At 35.5% G+C, this 21,092-nt stretch overlaps 3 protein-coding genes across 3 annotated transcripts; 2 read left to right on the top strand and 1 right to left on the bottom strand.

The window, feature by feature from the left end:
• Window positions 1-1,897: 1,897 nt before the first annotated feature.
• LOC127149390 (uncharacterized) lies at window positions 1,898-2,800 on the top strand. Its single transcript, XM_051084603.1, has 3 exons — window positions 1,898-2,275; window positions 2,477-2,572; window positions 2,660-2,800. The coding sequence occupies exons 1-3, from the start codon at window positions 2,126-2,128 to the stop codon at window positions 2,798-2,800; spliced, it is 387 nt and encodes a 128-aa protein (XP_050940560.1). The 5' UTR covers window positions 1,898-2,125.
• Window positions 2,801-5,115: 2,315 nt separating this feature from the next.
• LOC103491295 (UDP-glycosyltransferase 74E2-like) lies at window positions 5,116-7,233 on the top strand. Its single transcript, XM_008451175.2, has 2 exons — window positions 5,116-5,831; window positions 6,400-7,233. Exons 1-2 carry the CDS (start codon window positions 5,127-5,129, stop codon window positions 7,162-7,164), a joined length of 1,470 nt encoding a protein of 489 aa, XP_008449397.1. The 5' UTR covers window positions 5,116-5,126; the 3' UTR covers window positions 7,165-7,233.
• A 3,714-nt stretch (window positions 7,234-10,947) lies between these two features.
• Window positions 10,948-18,596, bottom strand: LOC103491296 (uncharacterized). Its single transcript, XM_008451176.3, has 11 exons — window positions 18,120-18,596; window positions 16,898-17,019; window positions 15,842-16,286; window positions 15,513-15,628; window positions 14,134-14,905; window positions 13,392-13,844; window positions 12,893-13,081; window positions 12,552-12,782; window positions 12,052-12,394; window positions 11,764-11,947; window positions 10,948-11,667 (listed from the first exon to the last, which is right to left on the bottom strand). Exons 1-11 carry the CDS (start codon window positions 18,363-18,365, stop codon window positions 11,184-11,186), a joined length of 3,585 nt encoding a protein of 1,194 aa, XP_008449398.1. The 5' UTR covers window positions 18,366-18,596; the 3' UTR covers window positions 10,948-11,183.
• Between the last annotated feature and the right edge of the window lie 2,496 nt (window positions 18,597-21,092).

The raw sequence follows: 21,092 nt of genomic DNA, 5'->3' as shown, positions 1-21,092 counted from the left end.
ACATCATAACTGGATTGTGGCCAACAAACAATCCATTGGAGAAAGATTGCGATAGCAAGCGACTGCAGAGTCTTCTATTCGGATCAGAAAATAAGAAAGTAATAACATGCTTGGAAATTGAGGAAATTTTCAAGAATTTTGAGTTTACAAATGATGACGATGCTGTGAAGGTCGCCTTGGCCGTCTTTATAGAAACTGTGATGGTCGGGAAGGATAAGAAAACACAGTTTGACATGGACATTTTGGGAAGAGTTGATGATGAAGAAGCATTTAAAAGCTTCGATTGGTCAACTTTCTTCTACACTCGTCTGCTCAACAGTTTAAAGACAAGTCTCCAAGGCAAAAAAGAAGCATACGAGCTGAAGAAGACACGAAGTTCCAAAGCAGTGTCATACTATAACATCAAAGGCTACGTCCTTGCTTTTCAGGTGATTTTTATTTCTTCATACACTTTAAGTAAATTCCAATTGAACATCAAAGTTTAACATATTTGTTTAAATGTTGTAGGTGTGGGCTTATGAAGTACTCTCAACCGCAAATGAGCACCTGGCCACAAGAAACAGTAAGGGATTAATCCCAAGGATATTGAGATGGAATTGTACACAAGCTCCATCTTACAAAATGCTGCAGAATAACATATTCGACAACAAAAATGTAAGTAAAACCTGTCAGTCATCGTTTAATATAATTACACAATCCAATAATACAATTACATTGCAGACTGTTGTTCAACCTAAACTCAAGATGTCAACCCAAGAGAAGGCTTTCATGGAGAGTCGAATTCGAGGGGATGATAACATGCAAATGGAGGAGGATGAATCCATTGGAGCAATGAACAACAAATCATTGGAGCAATCAGACTCATCTCCACAAAGAGAACAACTCTCACCCCAAAGGGAACAAAGTCAAACAGTGGCTGAGGAGTCTGAAATGCATCCAATCACCAAGAAGAAACATTTCAGATCAAAGAAGTCCAATGACAAAGAAGAACGAAGTCATTCAAAATCCTACAAGAAACTGAAGAAGGAAATAAAAGAAGTTCGTAAGGATTTATCCACACTGACTTCTATAGTCTGTAGGATGGATGACACAATCACAAAGCAGTCATTGGAGCTGTATGAAATGAAGCAGATGCTGGAGAGATTGGTCCAGGTAAAATTTGTTTTCATCATACATTAGATAAACGATCGTATAACTTTGATAGACGATCGTTTATCAAAGTTACTCGATCGTTTAACTTCGATAGACGATCGTTTATCAAAGTTACGCGATCGTTTACTTTTATATACACGATGGTTTAACAATACATTATTTTTTTAATTTTATGTTCGTTTTTATTTGTTTGTTAGAATCAAACTGAAAATCAAGGGAATGATCATACTGATCAGAATGACAATGAGTATGTTGTTCAAGAACAACATACTCAACAACAACCTACTGAAGAACAACATACTGAACATCAAGAGGAAACCCAAAGGTTAACATTTCATTCATTGTTTACTAGTTTATAAATACCTAACAATTGTATTTTTTTTTCTTATTCTCATGTTTCTTCTCATTTTGTTTAGGGAACATCAAGAGGAACGTGGTAGTGATATAAGCATAGACGGTAGGGATGCAGACTTGCTAATGACTATAAGAGATATATCGGATAGTCTAAGTCATCAAATTCAGAAAGAATCAGACCTGCCACAGATGATTACTACCGTTCCATATGTGAGCCAACCTCTTGCACTTTGTGAATTGGCTCCAATGGATCAAACTGTACAAATTGTAAATGAAGAATCTCAACTGGTATGTATACACAACAAATTTGTAGTCGTTTGAATGAATAGTTTGTTACTTGTTTAATACGATTACATTGCAGGAAACAACAAAAAAACAGGTTGAGATGAAAAAAAATGATGAAGCATTTACTTTGGTTGAAAAAGAACCAGTAACTGTGCCTGATAAAGATGTGGAAGAAAAACCAATAAAGAGAAGAAAGCTATGTAAAATAGCAAATAAAGAGGTGCAACATGAAGATGAACAAGGTAATCCACCCACAACATCTGCTCAGATCATATCAGTATCTACAACACCTGTCCCAGATGTGGAAATCAGAGAAGTAGATCCATATAATCCGATGTGGAAAGTGGATCCAAAATTATGGAAGGAATACTTGCAATGGAAAAAATCAAGAAAAACAACCCATGAAGAAAGGAAAGTAGTCTCCACAACCAGAAAGAAAGACTTTTTCAGACAGCTTGAAGAAAACACATGGGTACATGGAGACGTAAGTACTCTTCCCAAACGATCGCTTATATTTGATATACGATCGCTTCTATTAACTAAACGATCGCTTCTATTAACTAAACGATCGTTAAGTTAATATTACACGATCGCTTACTACGTAAACGATCACATGTACATTTCTTATGCGATCGCTTATCCTCTCCTTTCATTCATTAAACGATCGTTTATTTTTTCTTTGTAGACATTGGATCTGCTATTCGCCCACTTGCAGAATAAAATGTTGCATCTCAAGCACCATTGCAAGCGTTCTTTTAGAATATTACATTCCTCTTTTCTGGTAAGTTGTTATTCTTTAATTTTTTTTTTTGTATACAAGTTAAACTGCATCATTATATTCTGATTAAATTTTGACTTGTTCTTGAAGACTGGAATCAATAAACCAGACTGCATTGTTTGGAACCACATTTTTGATACTCATCTGGTGACACCAGATAATAAGAAAGCTGAATGGACAGACCCAACAGCACACCTAACTATATGGACAGAAAAAGATGTCGAATACTAAACCCTTAAGTAAGTTACTATTGCTTGCTACTTACCATTGGCGAGTCAAACACCTGGCTTATAGTTTGGGACTTTGGTGATTGTTGGCACACCCACCTCAGCATTCGTGGTATGGCATGATCGTTTACTTTATCTACACCACATCCAATGATGGTTGGTATAGACTCATATGCCCAAACCTATTCCACATTTGACAAACAAGTTTAGAAAGTGCCACAAGATATATATAGATATATAAACAAGTGGTTATACAATCGTTTGAAAACAACTATACGATCATTTAACATAACTAAACGATCGTTAAAAAGAACTAAACGATCGTTTAAATAACTAAACGATCGTTTAAAATAACTAAACGATCGTTTCAAATAACTAAACGATCGTTTCAAATAACTAAACGATCTTTTTAAAGTTTTGAAGTAAGAAGTAAGAAGTCAAATACCTGTAATGCATGCGGAAATCCATTGATAGTATATTTTTTTGTCTGTGTTGATTTCTTCTTTCCCTTGGCATATTGCTTGTCCAAGGCTCTTTTCAATGCACTTAGCGTGCGTACAAAAACAATCCGACCCCAATCATAATTATTAAATGAATTCCAATCATCAGCAATCTTAAAAAAACCAATGTCCACTTTGGTTCGCCTATCTTTTCCCAACAAAGATATCTCTATAAAGTAGACTAAAGCTAATTTGACGATATCATCGTCATCACCCTCGTATTCCAAAAATATATCTTCTAAGTCGCTAACGTAAACACAGTCCTTGTCTTTGAAAAACTTCTCCAACAGTCGACTGTTCCCACCCAACTGAATATAGTCCTCTTTAGGACCCCATAGTCCAGTTACGATGTTAAACTCTCTCCTACCGAAAGTACAAACAACGCCCCCTAGTAGGAAACTTATAGAATCCTTTCCTTCATCTTCCACCTCCCTTAACAGTAAGTAGTGGATGAGTGGCCCATTGAAGACAATATTTAGGTCCAAAAAGTGCCCAAACTTTGTTTTCCTAAATAAGGCTAATTGATCGGGTTTGAGTTTGGCCTTAATATTATGTGTTGTCTTTTCCAAATGAGACAAACAGCTTACTAGGGAATAAAAATGATGGGAAGGATTAATCTTGTAGAAGGGTCCGTCGGTCGATGTTGAAGTCGATGTCATGATTCAAGCCAAGAAAAAGCAAATATATTGAAAATGGGTTACAGATAAAACTCACTGAAATAAGAGAACACGCTCAAAGTTGATTCTTAGGTTCGAAAAGGAGAAGCGACGAAATGCACTGGAGGACCGACGACAGACGAACAGTCGGAGTATCTTCGAAGAGCAGAGCGGGAAATTTCAAAAGCCAAAGAAAGGAGATGTTTTTTTTTTTTACTTCAGGTGTTCTATGCGAAAGAGAAGGGAAAGCGAACGTGGGTAGGCGAAACAATCAATAGAGAGCGATAGAAATTTAATGAAGGGCATTTTTGTCTATTCACACCCAAATTGTCCTAAAAGTCTTTCTTTTGAAAACTTGTCCCAAAATTCATTTAAATCTCTTTTTTTAACCTATTTTTGGCAATTTCCCGTAAAGAGTTCTATCTGTGGTGAGGGTACTTTTGACAATTTCATGTGTCTTTATATTTTTATAAATTTGTAGGTTGATGGTAGAGTGCACAGTTCCTTTTCTGCAGTAGGCCATCTCACTCCATGCAGTACACAACCAATTAAGCTAAGCTCCCCTCATTGTCAACTCATCTTAATTATCCTAATTAACCAACTAATTCTAATTGTCAGCTAGCTGTTGCAGTCACCTCATATCTCCCAAGGCTTACATAAAATAATTTACTGTTGAAGCACACGTGAGTCCTGAGCTGAGTCTTTTCTCGCATAGATGTATTGTGATATATAACTTTTTTTTGTACAGTTATTTATTCAACAGTATATTGAGTCAATCCACAATCCATTAAATATTATTTTTAAGACAGAAACAACTCATTTCCAGCAAGTAATATATAATAAGAGGCACATGAAATTAAATAAAAAGAATAGAGTTACTTAGGATATATCATCAGCTCTAACTGTCTTCGGTGTAGCACAATAATACTTGCAAAAAAAAAAGTTTTCACATAACAAAACTACAGTTCAAGATTGGTTATTTTAAAAATATATAATACATCCACTGAGAATTAACATGATTAAAAAAATGTTGAGTGTTGCATGACGTATTGGCTCAGCTCACATATATGCTTACAAAGAAAAGAGAGTCCAATTAATGGTAGCCACAGCCGCCCAAACAATCTACAAATCCCAAACACACAAACACATATAGAAGAGAGAAAAATATTGTAAAATGGGAAGAAGTGTGGAAGAGGAAAGAAAAGATTTGAGTAAGTTAGAGGAAGATGAAGAAGTTGAAGTAATAGTGATTCCATGTCCTGCTCAAGGCCACATAAACCCACTCCTCCAATTTGCCAAGCATCTTCTTGCCCATCACCCATCCCTCAAAATAACCCTTCCACTCATTTTAACAAACAACTCCTCCAACAATAACCATTCTACAGTAACTCAATATCAAACACTCACTCCTTCACTCACTATTCACCACATTCCTCTTTTGCCTTATCAAGGACTTGACCACCCTGAGTCTAAACGCGCTTTTTGGGAGCGTCGCCAAGCTTCCATTCGCTCCCATTTGACTCATCTTCTTACTTCTAATCCAAATATTGCTTGTGTTGTTTATGATGCCTTCATGCCATGGGTTCTTGACATTCTCAAACAATTTGGAGTTTCCAGTGCTGCGTTCTTCACTCAGTCTTGTGCTGTTAATGCTATCTATTATAATGTTTATAAAGGATGGCTTAGTGTTCCTTTGGAAAAACAGCGCTCCATTTCTTTGGATGGCCTACCTCCTCTTTGCCCCTCTGACTTCCCCTCTTTCGTCTCCTATCCTATCAAGTATCCTGATATTCTTAAATTGTTAACAACCGATCAATTTACACGTTTGGATGAAGCTGATTGGATTTTCACCAACACTTTCGATAGCTTGGAACCACAGGTAATTGTCAATGTTAAATATCTCTTTTATAAAGATATTTAGTTTAGTTTTTTGCTTTAATATTTCATTTTATGTTGGATTTCTTCCAATGCGTTTCTTTAAATAAACACTTAGGACCATTAGTATTATAATTCTAAAAACAAAAGGAACTACAATCTTCACTTTCTTTAAATAAATAAATTTTAAATAACAGATTCTAAATGTTCATCAAATTTTAAAAACAAAACTATGAACCTTTTTTCCCCTAAACTTAAATAATACTTTCAGAAATCCATAGAAAATGGACAACAAAACAAATATTTCATTCGGTAGAACTAAAAATAATTTTTAAAAATGAATTGCAAAAAACCAATTAGTATACTTTATAAATATTTTGGTTGAATTTAATATACAAAAAGCTTGTTTCTGTTTTTAAACGTTTAAGAATTGAAACAGTGAAATGATGAAAAATGGAAACCATATCGTAAAGAAATAAAAGGAAATAGATTTTAGTTTAAAAATAACAAATGGTACGTTGAAGTTATTGTAACAAAATAGAGAGATTATATATATCTGTATTTGTGTTCAGGAGGTGAAGTGGATGGAAGGGGAGTTTGCAATAATGAAGAACATTGGACCAATGGTTCCTTCAATGTACTTAGATGGACGTCTAGAAAACGACAAAGATTATGGAGTTAGCATGTTTGAATCAAACAATAATAAAGATTCGACAATGAAATGGCTTGATTCTAAGCACAACAAATCCGTAATTTACGTCTCATTTGGAAGTGCCGCTGAATTGGAGAAGGAGCAAATGGAAGAATTAGCATGTGCCCTTAAACTAACCAACAAATACTTCTTATGGGTTGTTAGAGAATCCGAGATCCATAAGCTTCCTCACAATTTCGTTGAGGATCATGAGGACACAGCAGGTGATCAGAAAGGGTTGGTCGTAAACTGGTGCTCTCAGCTTCAAGTTTTGGCTCATAAATCCATTGGATGTTTCGTTACGCACTGTGGGTGGAACTCGACCCTCGAAGCGTTGAGTTTGGGACTGTCGTTGGTGACGATGGCACAGTGGTCGGATCAGCCGACGAATGCTAAGTATGTGGAGGATGTGTGGAAGATTGGGAAGAGGGTGAGATTAATGGAGGAAGATAATGGAATATGTAGAAGAGAAGAGATAGAGTTATGTGTGAATGAAGTTATGGATGAAGAAGGAGAAGTTAGTGAAGAAATTAGAAAGAACTTGAGGAAGTGGAGGGAATTGGCAAAAGAAGCTATGGCTGATGGAGGAACCTCTCATGCAAACATTATTCACTTTGTACAACAACTTTCGAACAAAACTAATTAATTTCCATCATTTCTGTGAGAGTTCACATGTGGGTGAGATGAGCTCAAAGACATAATAATGTATTTTTGTTTCCAGACTTTAATAGTTCATTTAATTAAAACATTCTATTAAGTTTTCAACCATATAAAATAAATAATAATTGAAAGGATTATTTCTTTATTATTATATCTTATTCGAGTTAGATGATTTAATATCGATGCAATTTCATTTTATACTATGCTAATCGGTATTAGAAGTTGGATGTAAAGCTCATTGAATCTTTAATTATTTCATATTATATATTTAAGCATTACATTTTTGTTGCACTCATGAAAGATTTCTCCATCTCTCTCTGGCTACTTTACGTATCTCTAAAAAAAATTCATCAATTGATTGGGAATTGAATTTCGTTTTACAATTTTTAATGAAAAATAAAAACACATATCTATTATATATCGATATAATATGCTTAACTTAACTATTTAATAAACCATATTATACAAATCATATATAACTTGGCTCACAAACTTGAAACATTTAAAACTTGATATATAGCTTGCTCAACATAAATCCTATACTTGTCAAATCATATGCTGGTACTAAAACTTACTTAAATCTCATTCATGATAACTAAAATAACATTTCAGAAATTATGCTTTTGCTTGACTTGTACCAAATCTTAGAAAACTAAAGAAACCATGCTTAGTAACTCATGTTGATAGTTAAACATGCTCAAAAATAAACTTTAAAATCATTTTATCACTCAAAGCTTAAAGCTATTTCCCCTTAGGTTGGTAGACTTGTCTTGTTTCATTACAAGGAATGGGAGTTCTCCCGACGTCAATATGCGTCGACATAGATCTCAAAAGATGTCGGCAAAAGCTCTTTTGACGCACATCCACACGTCGTGAAGGATATCAGCAAAAATGCATCAGAGGACCCATTCTCGATGTGCAAATTGCACAGCGTCGGGGGACCCATTCCCAACGCTTATATTGCCGACGGACAGTCGACGTCAACACAACCTCACAGCCCAACGTCACAGTTATACATCGGCAGTAGGCGACCATATATTAATTGGAAATTTAAAAAATTAGATTGATTAATTAACTCTAACGATTTCATTTCTTACTCAAAAAAACAAAATAAAAATCAACTCTTACCCCATTTACACATCGAAAATTTCCTCTTGACCTGAAATAAAGGAATTTAACCCTTAATTAATCTCTTAGATCTTAGAAAATATCGAAAATTTCTTCCTGGCCTGAAATAAAGGAATTTAACCCTTAAAATCCCTTAGATCTTAGAAAATATTAAAATTTAACTTAGAAATTTAAAAAATGTCAAAAACAACTCAAAGCATGCTAGAAATTCTCAATGCATAGGGCTCAACTGCTGGGCACTGGCTGTGCATCCATAGGCCTTGGGATGGACCTTTCAACACACATGCTAGCCTAGGTCGCACCGCATGCCCCACAAGATCACATCCCTTGTCGAGCGCCCATTATTTTGTCGTGTCTTGCCTTGCTTGCATAGCACACACTAATTGCTTAACCACAACCACTAACCTCGCAAAGGCTTTATCATGTGCTTAAGCCCTAGGCCGCATGCCTTGTCCTACACACACCTCAACCCCACAACACAGCACTCAGATTAAACTTCTCTGGTCGCGTGCTGTTCTCGTTTGGCCGCCAACCTTATATTTGCTAACTTCTCAACACATTAAACACCAATGCTTAGCATTCCTCTCACCAGTATCTCGACGTCTAAAAATACATATGTCTGCTTCTTCATGACTTAAAGCTGCCCTACTTATTTAAAGATGTTAGATTTCAATTTTGACTTGAATAACTTAAAATTCATTTATCCAATTGGAAAATTTCCTTCTACAGACTTATTTCCTTTCCTCTTAACTAGCTTATCTCAAAATTTTAACTTAACATTCTACATAGAACTTTGGTTATGCTAATAACTTCAAATACTACTTGGATTAAACCAAAGTTTAGACAATTTGAATTTTCAAGTTTTCAACTTCTTCAACTCACCTCTTCTTAGCAACCGACGTACATAAACTAAACTCAAATACCTTTCATTTGACACCAAAAACACATGAAGTGTGCACAAGAAAATTGAAAGAACTCCTCTGCTGAAGTTGGCATGTTTATAAAGTCTTTTGCATGAAATTTTTTTGCCACCTCCTACTTAATTAAGTTGATGCTTAACTTTAATCGGCCATGTGTGTCCCCCAATATACAGACTTAAGTTGTTGCATGCCTAATCTTACCAACTCACTGTAAGGCCGCCTTGTCCTTTATTTACACCTTTGGCCACATGTGGTTTCCATCTTAGTTTTCTAGTCTTCACCTCTGTTGGCCCTTCACTAGGCCGCCAAGCTCACCCGAAGTAACTTGGTCGGAATGCAAGCCAAACATCTCGCCTACAACCTCAATGCTCAAGCCGCCTAGAGGCCACTTAGCCTTCTGCCATAGTTCTAAGGTTGGTCGCCTTACATAACATCTTATGCTCGCCTAGCTCACAAAACTCAGGCCGCCTGAGAGACATTTATAGGTCCCAACACAACTTCTGTATTTTGGTTGCCTAACACTCAAAATGCCTGACATCTTCTTGGTCGCCCTACCTTGCCTTGATTGCCCTTCAACCGCCTACTTGAGTGTCATCAACCAACATCTTGACCGCATACTTAGCCAATTCTACACTCTTGGCCACTCCTTATTAAGTACAGTGTAAGCCTTGGCCACCCAATACTTAGCTTAATTTCATTTCTTTCTCAACTCTTAATTCACGTTACTTAGCAATAATACTTACAACAACAGTAATAACAACTCTTGCACGATTAAATAAGTATGCTTAAAGTAAATATATGTTCCTTTACAATTTACCTTCCTCTTAAAAAAAAAATTGTCCTCAGAAAATTTGGAAGTCCTACCCAAACAAGAGATACTTGTTTCTCATCTCTGCCTCTGACTCTCATATATTACCTTTTTTTTTTTCATTCCGTGATGTCTGTCGAAATGCCTTGAATTCGTTATGTAGCAATTCATTACGTGGCACTCTCATGTTATCTTTGTCCAATCAGTGATGTTTGCTCCTCTAACTCGTTGTTGTACATGTGTTATTTACGATTTTAATGAAGGATATATAGAAGTGCATATATAAACTATCTAACCTAATAGCACCGTATTAGATTAAAAAGCATTCTCTAACCATATTTGTTCTCTTGATCTTTACGTTTTTCTATGGCTTAATTATTGATTTCGTAACAATAATGTCTATAGAGGACTTTACAGGTGGAATAATTTTATTTCTGAACACCTGCTCTCTTCTGTCCAAAATCTCAACATGCTCCTCCTCATAGGATAAATTCTCTTTCAACTCTATTGGTTGTGCTTGCAACATGAGAGATGGATCAAGAATGTATTTCTTCAACATAACATCGCTGATAATTCTAATATGTAAGTTGTTGATCCTATACGTTCCGCAATGTGATATAGTTTGATATATCTTGTATTCAACTTATTCTTTCTGCCGAAACAAAGAATATCCTTCCACGAAGATAATTTTAAGAAAACCTCATCTCCAGATTCAAGTTCCAACTTTCTTTTCCTCTTATCTGCATAACTCTTTTAGTCTTGAATTGTCTTCAGGTTATCTCAAAATGAATTTCTGTTATCCTTTTTTATTGCCTTCTTAGCTCAGGCCCTCTTCCTTTCGAATATCACACCGAGATAATCATTTTGTTTTTGGTCAGAAAAATAGAAAGAAGACGAAAACGAAGACCAAATCAAAGACCAATAAATACAATTTTATTATTAATTCCACGTCACATTTACATATTCAATTAATTACACCTTTGCTATCATCCCTAACACCACTACACAATCACAGTCAATGCAGCTTTCAACTGTGCAAACCCCCACTAACAACACAATTCTTTCTTCTTTTCACACACTAATTTATGTACATATGTAGTATCTTCTTTACATTTTCTTTTATGTACTTCCTCCTATATCCCATTTTCTTCATATTTCACAATCAATCAAATTAACCAAATCAGCGTACCATCCTTCATGAACCTTAACTGATACACTGGCTGCCTGTACTAAAACTTCGGCAGCTTTCACCATCCTTTCAGTTAGCACGGCTCCTCCAACTTGCCGCAGAGCCTTTTCAGCTAATCTTCTTCCAGTCCTTCCACTTCCACCCAAAATGACTCCTCTCGCTCCCAAGTAAACAGCACGCGACACCTTTTCAAACACAGCGTCACCTGCCTGCAAGCATTTTCTTATCATCCGGCTGACGACTACCCTCATTGATTGAAGCACCTCATCACCCTGCTCTGTGAATTTAACTATTGCCTCAGTAATTTCTTCGATTCCTGCATTTTCGTCTTGGTCCAACATGTTTGAAAGTTGTTGAGCGCAATTCAAGACTGCAGTTTCTATGTCAGTGGTTGTCATTGTTGAACTTCTCTGGCTCAGTAGGATCTGCCTCCAAACAAGTATACTGCAAGAGAAACAACGAAGAGCAAAGCATTAAAACATTTGTCATCACAACAGTACAAAACTCCAATTCTTCTCAAGCATTTTGAATCCCTTCTACCTCGTTGTCGTAACAATTAGTTTCTGAACTTCAGCTTGAACAGCCCTTATCCGGCCAAGGTTAAGACTGAATGTTTCTGGTATTACTTCTTGTGTTACACCAGATACACCAGTAACCAACTTTAGAAGTCCCAGCCTGATAGCTATATCCAATTCTCCTCCACCACATTCCGGTTGTTCATTGCCTAGAAGAATTCAAACAACAGCCAAATTGTGAAGTCTGGCTCTAACTTTGAGTATTATTAGGTTATTAAAGAAAAAGAGAATCGGTGGATTCAGGTGTCAGTACCTGTGGTTTCTCTGGCAGTATTAGAAGTCTGTGGGCTTGAATTCACTGGATGGACAATACCTCCACCGGTTCTTAAAGAGGTCGATGGAAGACAGCCCTGTGATGATCCCTCGGATATCATAGACAATGATGATAACAAGATCTTGTGTTCTTCCCACTCCTGGTTTTTGCCATGCCAAACAGACGACAGCCATTGCATTGTTTTTGGAAGCTTGGTGTTGGCGTCTGATGGAGCCCCATATCGGTTCGCAAAAGCCTTTCTAAGATAATCAAAACCATGGGGTCCGGTTAAAATAGACTTCATAATTCCTATACGAGCTTTGCTTATATCTTTTCTGAGCACCTGCAATTGGAGCCCAAAAGTAAGATTTTGCATCAATGTATCAATGAAAATGATACATAGTTTATAGAATTATTCAGAGGATGCTATTATTTTCATAACATTTAATTTCTCCAATTAAAAGATCGCTGGAAGAAAAAATTAAAAGTATGAAACAAACCTGAATCTGCTCCAGGACAAATTGCAGACCCCGGATCAAGGCAATTACACAAGGATTGTTCGACTTGTCTTCGGTTGGACGACATATCTCAGTTAACTCTTCAAATAAACACTTGTAACTAGCCTTCAGCTGGCCTTCTTTCGAAGGAGAGGAGAGCTTCTGCAATGTGACTAAAGTAAACTCCAAAATCCTCCCAAGGTAGTCTATATCCATGTTTCCTGACGTGAGTACCTATCAAATGAGAGAAAATGAAACGAAAATTCTTAGTCTATATATATATATTGAAAGATAAGACAATAAATAAATCCAGCAGAATCCAAGCATAAGTCTATTATTAATACCTGGGAAAGAAAATCTATGTCAAAGGCTTCAGTTATCTCCTGTTTCCAGCTCCCTGGAGCCATATTGCAAAGTTCATCATGGACTTCTCTAACAAGCTGAAGCACCCGATCATAGTTGGGCTCTTCCTGTTTCAATGATTCCATGACGCTATCCCAGAAGGCCTTGTGCATTGTTTCTCTCATCTTTACCTAAAAATGAAGATGGGAGAAGGTGAACACTTTTTTAGTTGCCTCTTCCATATTATAGATCAAAATTTGAAGACCATGTGATGAAAATAGAATGTCCAAAAAATGAAAATTTATTCTAGATATTACTTGATGATATATTCTGCTTTAGACAATTTAGAAGATTAACGTGGGAAAAGTCCAATTATTATACAAGATGCCACGTGTACTGAACAAAAACTAAAGATAGTTTACATATCTTAGATAATCAGATAAAGATGGCAAACACTGATTTATAAAAATCGAAAAAATCAGAAAAATAAAATGTCCAAACCTGAATGCTATTTTGATCTTCTTCGATCATGCCCAAACTGTCAGGAACAGGATGTTGCTGGTGGAGAAACTCATTTACCAAAAGTTCATTTTCAGTGGCCAAGTCTCCGACAGACCCTAACTGCCCTCCTGGAATGCTTCTAGATTCAGATAAATCATTTGGTTTAGCCACCAGTTGATCTTCCCTGAATAAAGAGCGGACTACACGAGCTGGCCTTTTGATATGCCTGTCCTCTTTGCTCCCAACATCTGACTTTGAAATTGAAGGACCATCCGAGTTGGAAATAGATGAAGATATAAACTGTGTAACTGGCAAACTCAAAGGGCTTCCATTTTCTACAGACTCAAAGTACTTGGATCGTGTTTCAGATAAAGCGCTTTCCATACGCTCAATCCCAGCATCTCCACTAAGGTCCTGAACCTTCTCTCTTAAAAGTTTTTTATCATCAGTGACCTGGTCCAAAAATTACCACCGATTAGTGAAAAAATCGCGTCTGAAGATTGCTCAACTCTTCACACTGTAACACTCCACGCTAAAATGCATAATTTGGCATGTTTTTTTAGTCCAAGGGTTTTAAGTATGAGATTACTGACAAAATTCAAGAACATAATCAAACACCGAAACCAATTCCTAAAAACGTGCAGTCAAAATTATAATTACCTGCTGTTTAATAATGTTAAAATTTACAGATCCTCATAAGCTTTTAAATGTAAACTTTCAAAAAGGACAAAACAAGTGTTACCTGCTGCTGGATAGCCTTCATATCATGTGTAAGAGCATTATCTCCTCCAGCTGACAACTTGCAAGTTTGGAGCATAGACAATTCGAGATGACAAGCAGCTCTCACTAAATCCTCTTCTAATGCTCGTGCATCCTTCACTTTCCATGCCACAAAGCAATTCAGGTAGGAACACCATGCTTTATCAAATGCAGCAAGCTGAGATCTGAAGGTCCATTGTTTTGGCGAAGATTCTAATTCATCATCTGAACTCTGAATTGGCCCTTCCAAAATAATCTTTACCAATAGTTCAAACTCGTTGACAAATTCTTTTGCAGTCTTGACTAGAGCAATCTCACGTTCTCCCTGACTACTAAGAACGGCATCAGGATGACCCAGTATCATATAAGCACAAAGGACTACTCTAACAGGATATCTGGATGGTTTAGCAATACTTCTAGGTATCTCCCGAACAACTACTTTGCTTGTGTTTCTGCTCCTTGCAGAACTTGGACTAGACCTCCTTTTAGGAGAAGCAACTCGCTTGAGGAGGTGGTCAATATTTTCAAAGTTAAATGGGTAACTTGTAGCACCAACAACCTTAGCAGCTTTCAAGCGGCTTTCAAGTCGATCAAGTAATGCTTTAACAGTTTGGAGAGTAGAACTTGATTCAATCAGAACAGCAAACTGTTCAAAAGGCATTGACTTAACAGATCTTCCATTAATGTTTAGGGAGTTGTATGCTTCAGTCAATGCTAAAGTAGTCCTCCTCAATTTTAGAAATCTCCTCCAGCACCTATGGGGAAAAATTGAAGAGATGGGAAATGTAATTTCATTTCAAGGGAATATGTTTCTTAATTTATCAATAGAATCATATTCAACATTCAAAAGTACTCAATAGGCAAACGCAAACAGATAATTTGTCTCTTTTTAAGGATGTAAAAAAAATTGTTCCATCCTATGATTCTGCATGCAAAACTAAGGGACATAATACTCATTTGACCTCAGATTAAGATTAGCAATAATTATCCACAAAGATCCAACCACCGAGAAGCAAAGAGAGAGAGAAAAATGGTAAATTAGTCATAGTACTAAAAAAGTATTGAGGTTTACATATCTCAATCTGTGATAGAAAGAAACAGAAGTAGATGATATTTTATCATATCAAGTCCCATGATGTAAGTATTCAAATTATATAAAGGGTTATGGTCTTTAAAAGCAGGGAGTGAGAAACATGGTCAATCATCTGCAAAGAATTTTAACTTTAACACGTTTTCCATTACATCAAGACATAAGGTTTACCTTAAAGCATAAATATAAATATGAAAGCAAAGTAACAGAAGAAAAACATTTTGAAAAGCAATTCATTTTTTAATCTTGAAAACAGTGAAGAGCTAAGATACCTTGCTAATTTTTGGGATAGGATGTCAGCCTGTTTGTGCATCCTAATAATATTTACTCGACTAACCATATTTGGCCTTCCTCTCTGCCTCAAGTATTCTGCTCTTTTTCTCTTTGCCTAGTGATCCACCAAACATCACAAGGATGAGAATGGTAAAGACAAACCCAAGGTATGTGATCAAAGTTTCAATGGGAAAAATCAGAGTCCAGTGTGTGACTAACTAATTTATTTCCTAATGATCTACTAAAACATTGAAAGAATGAAAGGAATACACACAAATCCAAGGCATATGACTAGCTATTTTATTCCAATTGAAACAAACATGCATACCCTTTGCATTCGGTCCTCCAACTTATCCCTCATTTTCCTCCTCTCAACCTCACGTTGTTGAGATACAGACTTAGCCACACGCCGAGCCTGCAACACTCGAGCACGTGCCCTCTTTATCTCTGCTTCCAACAAACCCAGCCGTTTTTTCTCAGCAGCTGCACGCTTTTGAGAAATTGCAGCACGCACTCGCTCCCTGTACTTATTTTCCCAGGTAATCTTTCTAACCAACGACATAGATGACCTTTCCATCAGTGAGGCCCTTCGCTGCCTGTAAGCCTTCTGGATAAGCATTCTATTGGCCTCTGCTTGCTTTGCCCGAGTTGCAACTTCCTTGCCAAGCTTCTCACGCTCTTCTTGTTTACGTCTCTCCACAACTGTTTTAGCGACTTGTCGTACCTCATCCACCATAGCAAGACGCTTCTGTGCATTAGCCAATATGCCCAACCTGTCATTTTAAAAGATCACTAACTCACATTCTGGAAACCTAAAGTACATAATGCATAAACAATCAGGCCAATATCACTCCAAGAAATAAGTTTACAAAGACAACGAAAAAAGCCACAGCAATTGTTATCACTAGAGAAATGTCACAAAGATTCCCAGAATTAACAAAGAAAATGGATCTTTTAATAATCATGAATTAGAACTTCATCATTATTCAAATCAGTCCAAATAGCCTTAACTTGAATTCAGAAGAAGAGCCACAGAAAGGTAAGGAGAACCATGGTAAAGAAATTAGCACAGAGAATTCAAAGACCACAAATGTAATAACAGAAAAATAATTAATTAATAAGAAAAGTGATAAAAGATGAAAAGCCAGCCAGCCTTCTAAAGAAAGAGACATCTCATCCAGCAATTTAATGGTTGCAACAGTCCATATGCAAATGTCTGAGATTGCCTTGGATGTACAATAATATGTGAGAACAGTTGGTGTACAGTCTTAAGTTGTATGGACTGCCTGTGATGATCTCAGACAAATGGATTGACAATGGCTTTTCCATTAAACTTGTGTACTACTAAAATTTTGAAAAATATATGCAGTACTTATTAGTTTACCTCTTCTGTTCTGCAGCCAAGAGTTTTGCTTCAAGCCGCTGAGCAAGGTTTCCCTCCTGAGAAGAATGCGAAGGACTTTTCGGCTTTGGTCGAGCCTTGCTGGACAACTTCTCATAATGTTGCTGCACTCAACAAATAATAAAAGAGAATTAACAGAAGCAGTAGGTCTAAAGTTCCCCACCAAAGGTTCAAAGGCACCCTGCCACTTGTAACTTCACTCCCCACCACCTCGGAAAAAAAAACAGAACAAAAAAAATATATAAAAAGTTACGAAACAGATTCGGGAAAAAGAGATGAGGTCCCAAAAAGTCGGTAGAAAGAATTGAGTAAAGACAACTATTACAAATCTAACTACTAATGAATTTATAACTCGGACCATAAAAGGGTTGGTGATTAGCGAAAACAGAACAAAAACAATTGCTATTCCTTCTTTCTGCCGCTGTAATATTGTCAAATGCCCTCTAGCCAGCGGCTAACGCTGGATGATATTGTTTTGAGGGAAACGAAAAGACATTCAACAACAAGAAAATTTCCAACTTAGCACACAAGACAAGGAAGAAAGAATTTCATTTGAAAAAAGAAAAAGGAAAAAGCGGAAGTGAGAAGAAAGCTTGTGTGAGATAAAAGAACCAACCAAGCCACCCCAAAACAGAGGAACCAACCAATCCTACCGACCGTCCAAATAAAAAAAGAAAAATGAAGAAAAAATTAACACAGAAACCCCAGATATGAGGAAGAAATAAGGAATATCAAGAGATGGATGATTGACGAGAAAAGAATTAGCAAGAAAAATTGGGAACGAACTCTGATCATGCTATTCAGAAGATATTATTTCAAGACCAAATTACGCAACAATTTCAGAGGAAAAACGGATAAAAGTTGAAAACGGGGAAAAAACACCCAAATTAAACATGAAAACAAATAGCTCAAGACACACACACACACAACAACAACCAAAAAGAAAAAGAAAAAGAAAAGTATAAATATCATTTTAAATACTCTTATCAAGTAAACGTAAAAGGGAGAAAAAATCCGTGATAGGGGTATGGAAGAGACGTTAAAGAACAAAAATCTTGACCACTCCATATCAATCGGCGAGAGGAAACGGCAGAAACGCTTGGATTAGGAATTCAAGCATTAAACTCCAAACTCAAACAAAAAAAAATCACAAAAACCCAAAACAAAGAAAAAGAATTAAAAAGAGTAGGATTAAGTTAAAAACCTGACGACGAAGATCAGCATGACGAAGCTTAGCCTGAATTTCGACCACAGTACTGGGGGACTTACACTCAACAAGAAGTCTCTGACGAAGTCGCTTAGGAAGTCTGGGCGGCGAAGAAAAAGAAGAGGAATAAGAAGAAGAAGAAGAAAAAGAAGGAGATAAGAGAGAATCAGAGGGAGAAAGGTCCAAGGATATCCCTAACCCCGCTCCCTGGGTTGGAGGAGACGTATCGACTCCAGCTTCCATGAAGGACGAAGAGGAGGAGAAAGGGAATAAGAATGAAGAATAAAGCGAGGGAGGGAAGGGTGATCAGAATGAAAGAGGAAGAGAATTGTGCAGAAAAATGAAGGAGAAAGGAGATGGTGAGGAAATGGAGAAGGAGAGAAAGGGAAAGGGAAAGGGAAAAGGGGGAGTTGGGTTTGGGATTACGAATGAGGAAAGCGTGTAAATTTTTTTTTATTTTTAATTTGAGTTTATATAAAAAAAAAGTAATAATAATAATAATAATAATAATAATAATAAGGAGTCGGCTTTGTTGAGGAGTGTCGACTTTTCCAATCTGGACCTTCCACTTCACGCCACGTCACTCCTGACCCCAACGGTATTCTTTTTTATATTCTTCTATTTCTTTTCTTTTTCCTTTTCTTTCCTTCTATTCTTAAATAAACGAATTTATTCCTCCCTCTCTCTCTCCATCTCTATTTTATATATTTATATTTATATTATATATATATATATAAACTATGTCGATTCAATTGTGTACCATTTTTTAACCATTTTGTTATTGGGTTTAAATAAATCGAAGTATTGTTAAAGAGCTTTTCAAAAGCTACCCATCTCATAAGAGTATAGATTACTATGGACCAACTAACCCGATGACTATACATGATCCTATAAATAAATCAATTACATACCAGTTTCAAGAAATTAAAAGTTATGGTAATACTTTGTTTAAAACGATGTGGTAAAAAGCAACGAGTGACTTGAAGGACATGATCTACTATGGATTCTTGCACCCACCATTTTATATTATATAGGAATGAAGATGTTCTTGACTCGACATAGTTTGTTCGGTTACACTCAAGCCCTTTTCTTTTTTAGAATTTTGATGTAAATAGTACATAATGGAGCTCGAGTAGAAAGTATTGATACATTTATCAAGGGCAGAGATCTAGGGTTAGTGTCAATCAATAAGTTAAAACTACTTCATAAGTATAAGTTTGGTATACAAATCGGAAGAATCCAATTCGTATAAGTTTCAAATTCAAACATCAAATCTGATCAAAAGTATATCACACAATAATCTAATATTTATATCATTTTTTGATAAAAAGGAAATCAGGTATGTTGCTACCTTTTTGAAAAAATATAAATATAATTTAGAGTTAAATCACTCAAGTCAAGTCTTAAAAGCTACCATTCCACACTTGGTTGCAAAAATTTTAGCTTTTTTTTCTCTTTTCTATACTTTTTTTTTTTTTTTTTTTGTGTTTTATCAATAAAAATGGTTTCTGGTTATTAAATATAATAAAATGCAAAGAGAGTAAAATATGAAAAGTGTTGGTCCATTTATTTCTTAGAAAATTTATTCTTACACTTAAGGATTTTACTTTTAATTATAATAAGTTTTAGAGTCTTGAAACTTAAGTAGTTTTGCAATATTATTCAACTCTCACACAGTCTTCTCTACTTTTTCTCTATTGAAATTTTGAGTTATTTTAGTTTGTTTTCTTTTTCCTTATTTAATTCAATTTCTCTTCAAGCTTATTTTTTGATTTAGAGAATGGTAAATAAGCACTATTTTTTTCTTCCTCGACTCTTTTCCCTTAACAAGTTTTTCCTTTTGTACGATTGACAAACAAATATGAGAGATTATTAAAGATTTTCATTACACCTCAAGATTGTTAAATACTGTTATGCACACTTTCTTCACTCATATTGGTAAACGTTTGTGGAATGAAACTTGGCTTGAAGAATCATTTTTGAGTCTTTGAGACCATTGATATGGATATTTTCTTTGTTCAATATATTTTATTATCGGCTTGGTTCTTTTTTTGCACTAAAAAAATAGATAAGCATACTAAGATTTTTTTTGTACTAAAAAAATCGATTGTGTGATAATTATTATATAAGAATGTCAATGTCAAAAGAAAAACATTCACAAACACAATCATGCACACCTATCAAAATAAAGCACATGTTGTTGTTCATGATAAATTTAAATAAAGTAATAAAATTAGTCTAGATGATGCTAAAACAAAAGTAGCTCGTTATCTAAAGGAGACTCTTATATAAGAGAAATATTGAGATTTGCTAAATTGGTTGAAGGTGAATTCCTCTCGTTTTAAGATTATTTAGATTTGGTAAATTGCTAAATTGGTGGAAGGTGTTATTGTCATTGTCATTTATTTACAAATAAATATATTGTTGTAATTGTTTGACATTATATTAGTGGATATATCTTTCCACGGGCACACTACTTCTCAGACATACGTATTATTGCATTGAACTGGGTTACTTAACTCAGTGTTATGTTCTGGTTTTTAGTTTTCTTCATTCGACTATGATGTCTCTTGAAATGTTGTAACATCGTATGTAATTTTGTTGTGTGTTAAACAACCTTTAATTTTTTCGATAAATGTTTTTCTTCTTACTTATGGATTCTATCGGATCATTGACCAAACTTGAACAAAAAAAGTTTGATAGTATTGAATTTGAAATTAATAAATTTACATAAATTCTAACGTCTTTTGCTCAAAATTAATTACTCACCCAACAAAAATGAAATAGATTACATATATCACAATAGCTTTTATAAGTCCGTATCCAATTAATGAACTTGAAAATTTATGATAAAAGATGACTTGATATGATATGATAACTTTAAAGACAAACTTTTTAATTTTTCCAATCACATGATTTCAAGACATGGGGTTTTCTCAAAAACTTTGAAAATAGAAAAAGTTTATAGGT

Source organism: Cucumis melo, chromosome 5 (genome assembly GCF_025177605.1).
Source record: "Cucumis melo cultivar AY chromosome 5, USDA_Cmelo_AY_1.0, whole genome shotgun sequence".
In the NCBI taxonomy this organism is placed as follows: domain Eukaryota; kingdom Viridiplantae; phylum Streptophyta; class Magnoliopsida; order Cucurbitales; family Cucurbitaceae; genus Cucumis; species Cucumis melo.
The sequence above is the reverse complement of the archived record's forward strand: the minus strand, read 5'-3'. Positions and strand labels throughout refer to the sequence as shown.

Bases quoted from the DNA above. Each gene is read 5' to 3' on its own strand.
- LOC127149390 (XM_051084603.1), top strand. From the start codon at position 2,126: ATGTGGAAAGTGGATCCAAAATTATGGAAGGAATACTTGCAATGGAAA. The intron at 2,276-2,476 runs GTAAGTACTCTT...TTTTCTTTGTAG, and splicing joins ACACATGGGTACATGGAGAC to ACATTGGATCTGCTATTCGC. The intron at 2,573-2,659 runs GTAAGTTGTTAT...TTGTTCTTGAAG, and splicing joins TATTACATTCCTCTTTTCTG to ACTGGAATCAATAAACCAGA.
- LOC103491295 (XM_008451175.2), top strand. From the start codon at position 5,127: ATGGGAAGAAGTGTGGAAGAGGAAAGAAAAGATTTGAGTAAGTTAGAG. The intron at 5,832-6,399 runs GTAATTGTCAAT...ATTTGTGTTCAG, and splicing joins TCGATAGCTTGGAACCACAG to GAGGTGAAGTGGATGGAAGG.
- LOC103491296 (XM_008451176.3), bottom strand. From the start codon at position 18,365: ATGGAAGCTGGAGTCGATACGTCTCCTCCAACCCAGGGAGCGGGGTTA. The intron at 16,287-16,897 runs GTAAACTAATAA...TTAAAATGACAG, and splicing joins TTGGCTGCAGAACAGAAGAG to GTTGGGCATATTGGCTAATG. The intron at 12,783-12,892 runs GTATTAATAATA...CTCATTTGATAG, and splicing joins ACATAGATTTTCTTTCCCAG to GTACTCACGTCAGGAAACAT.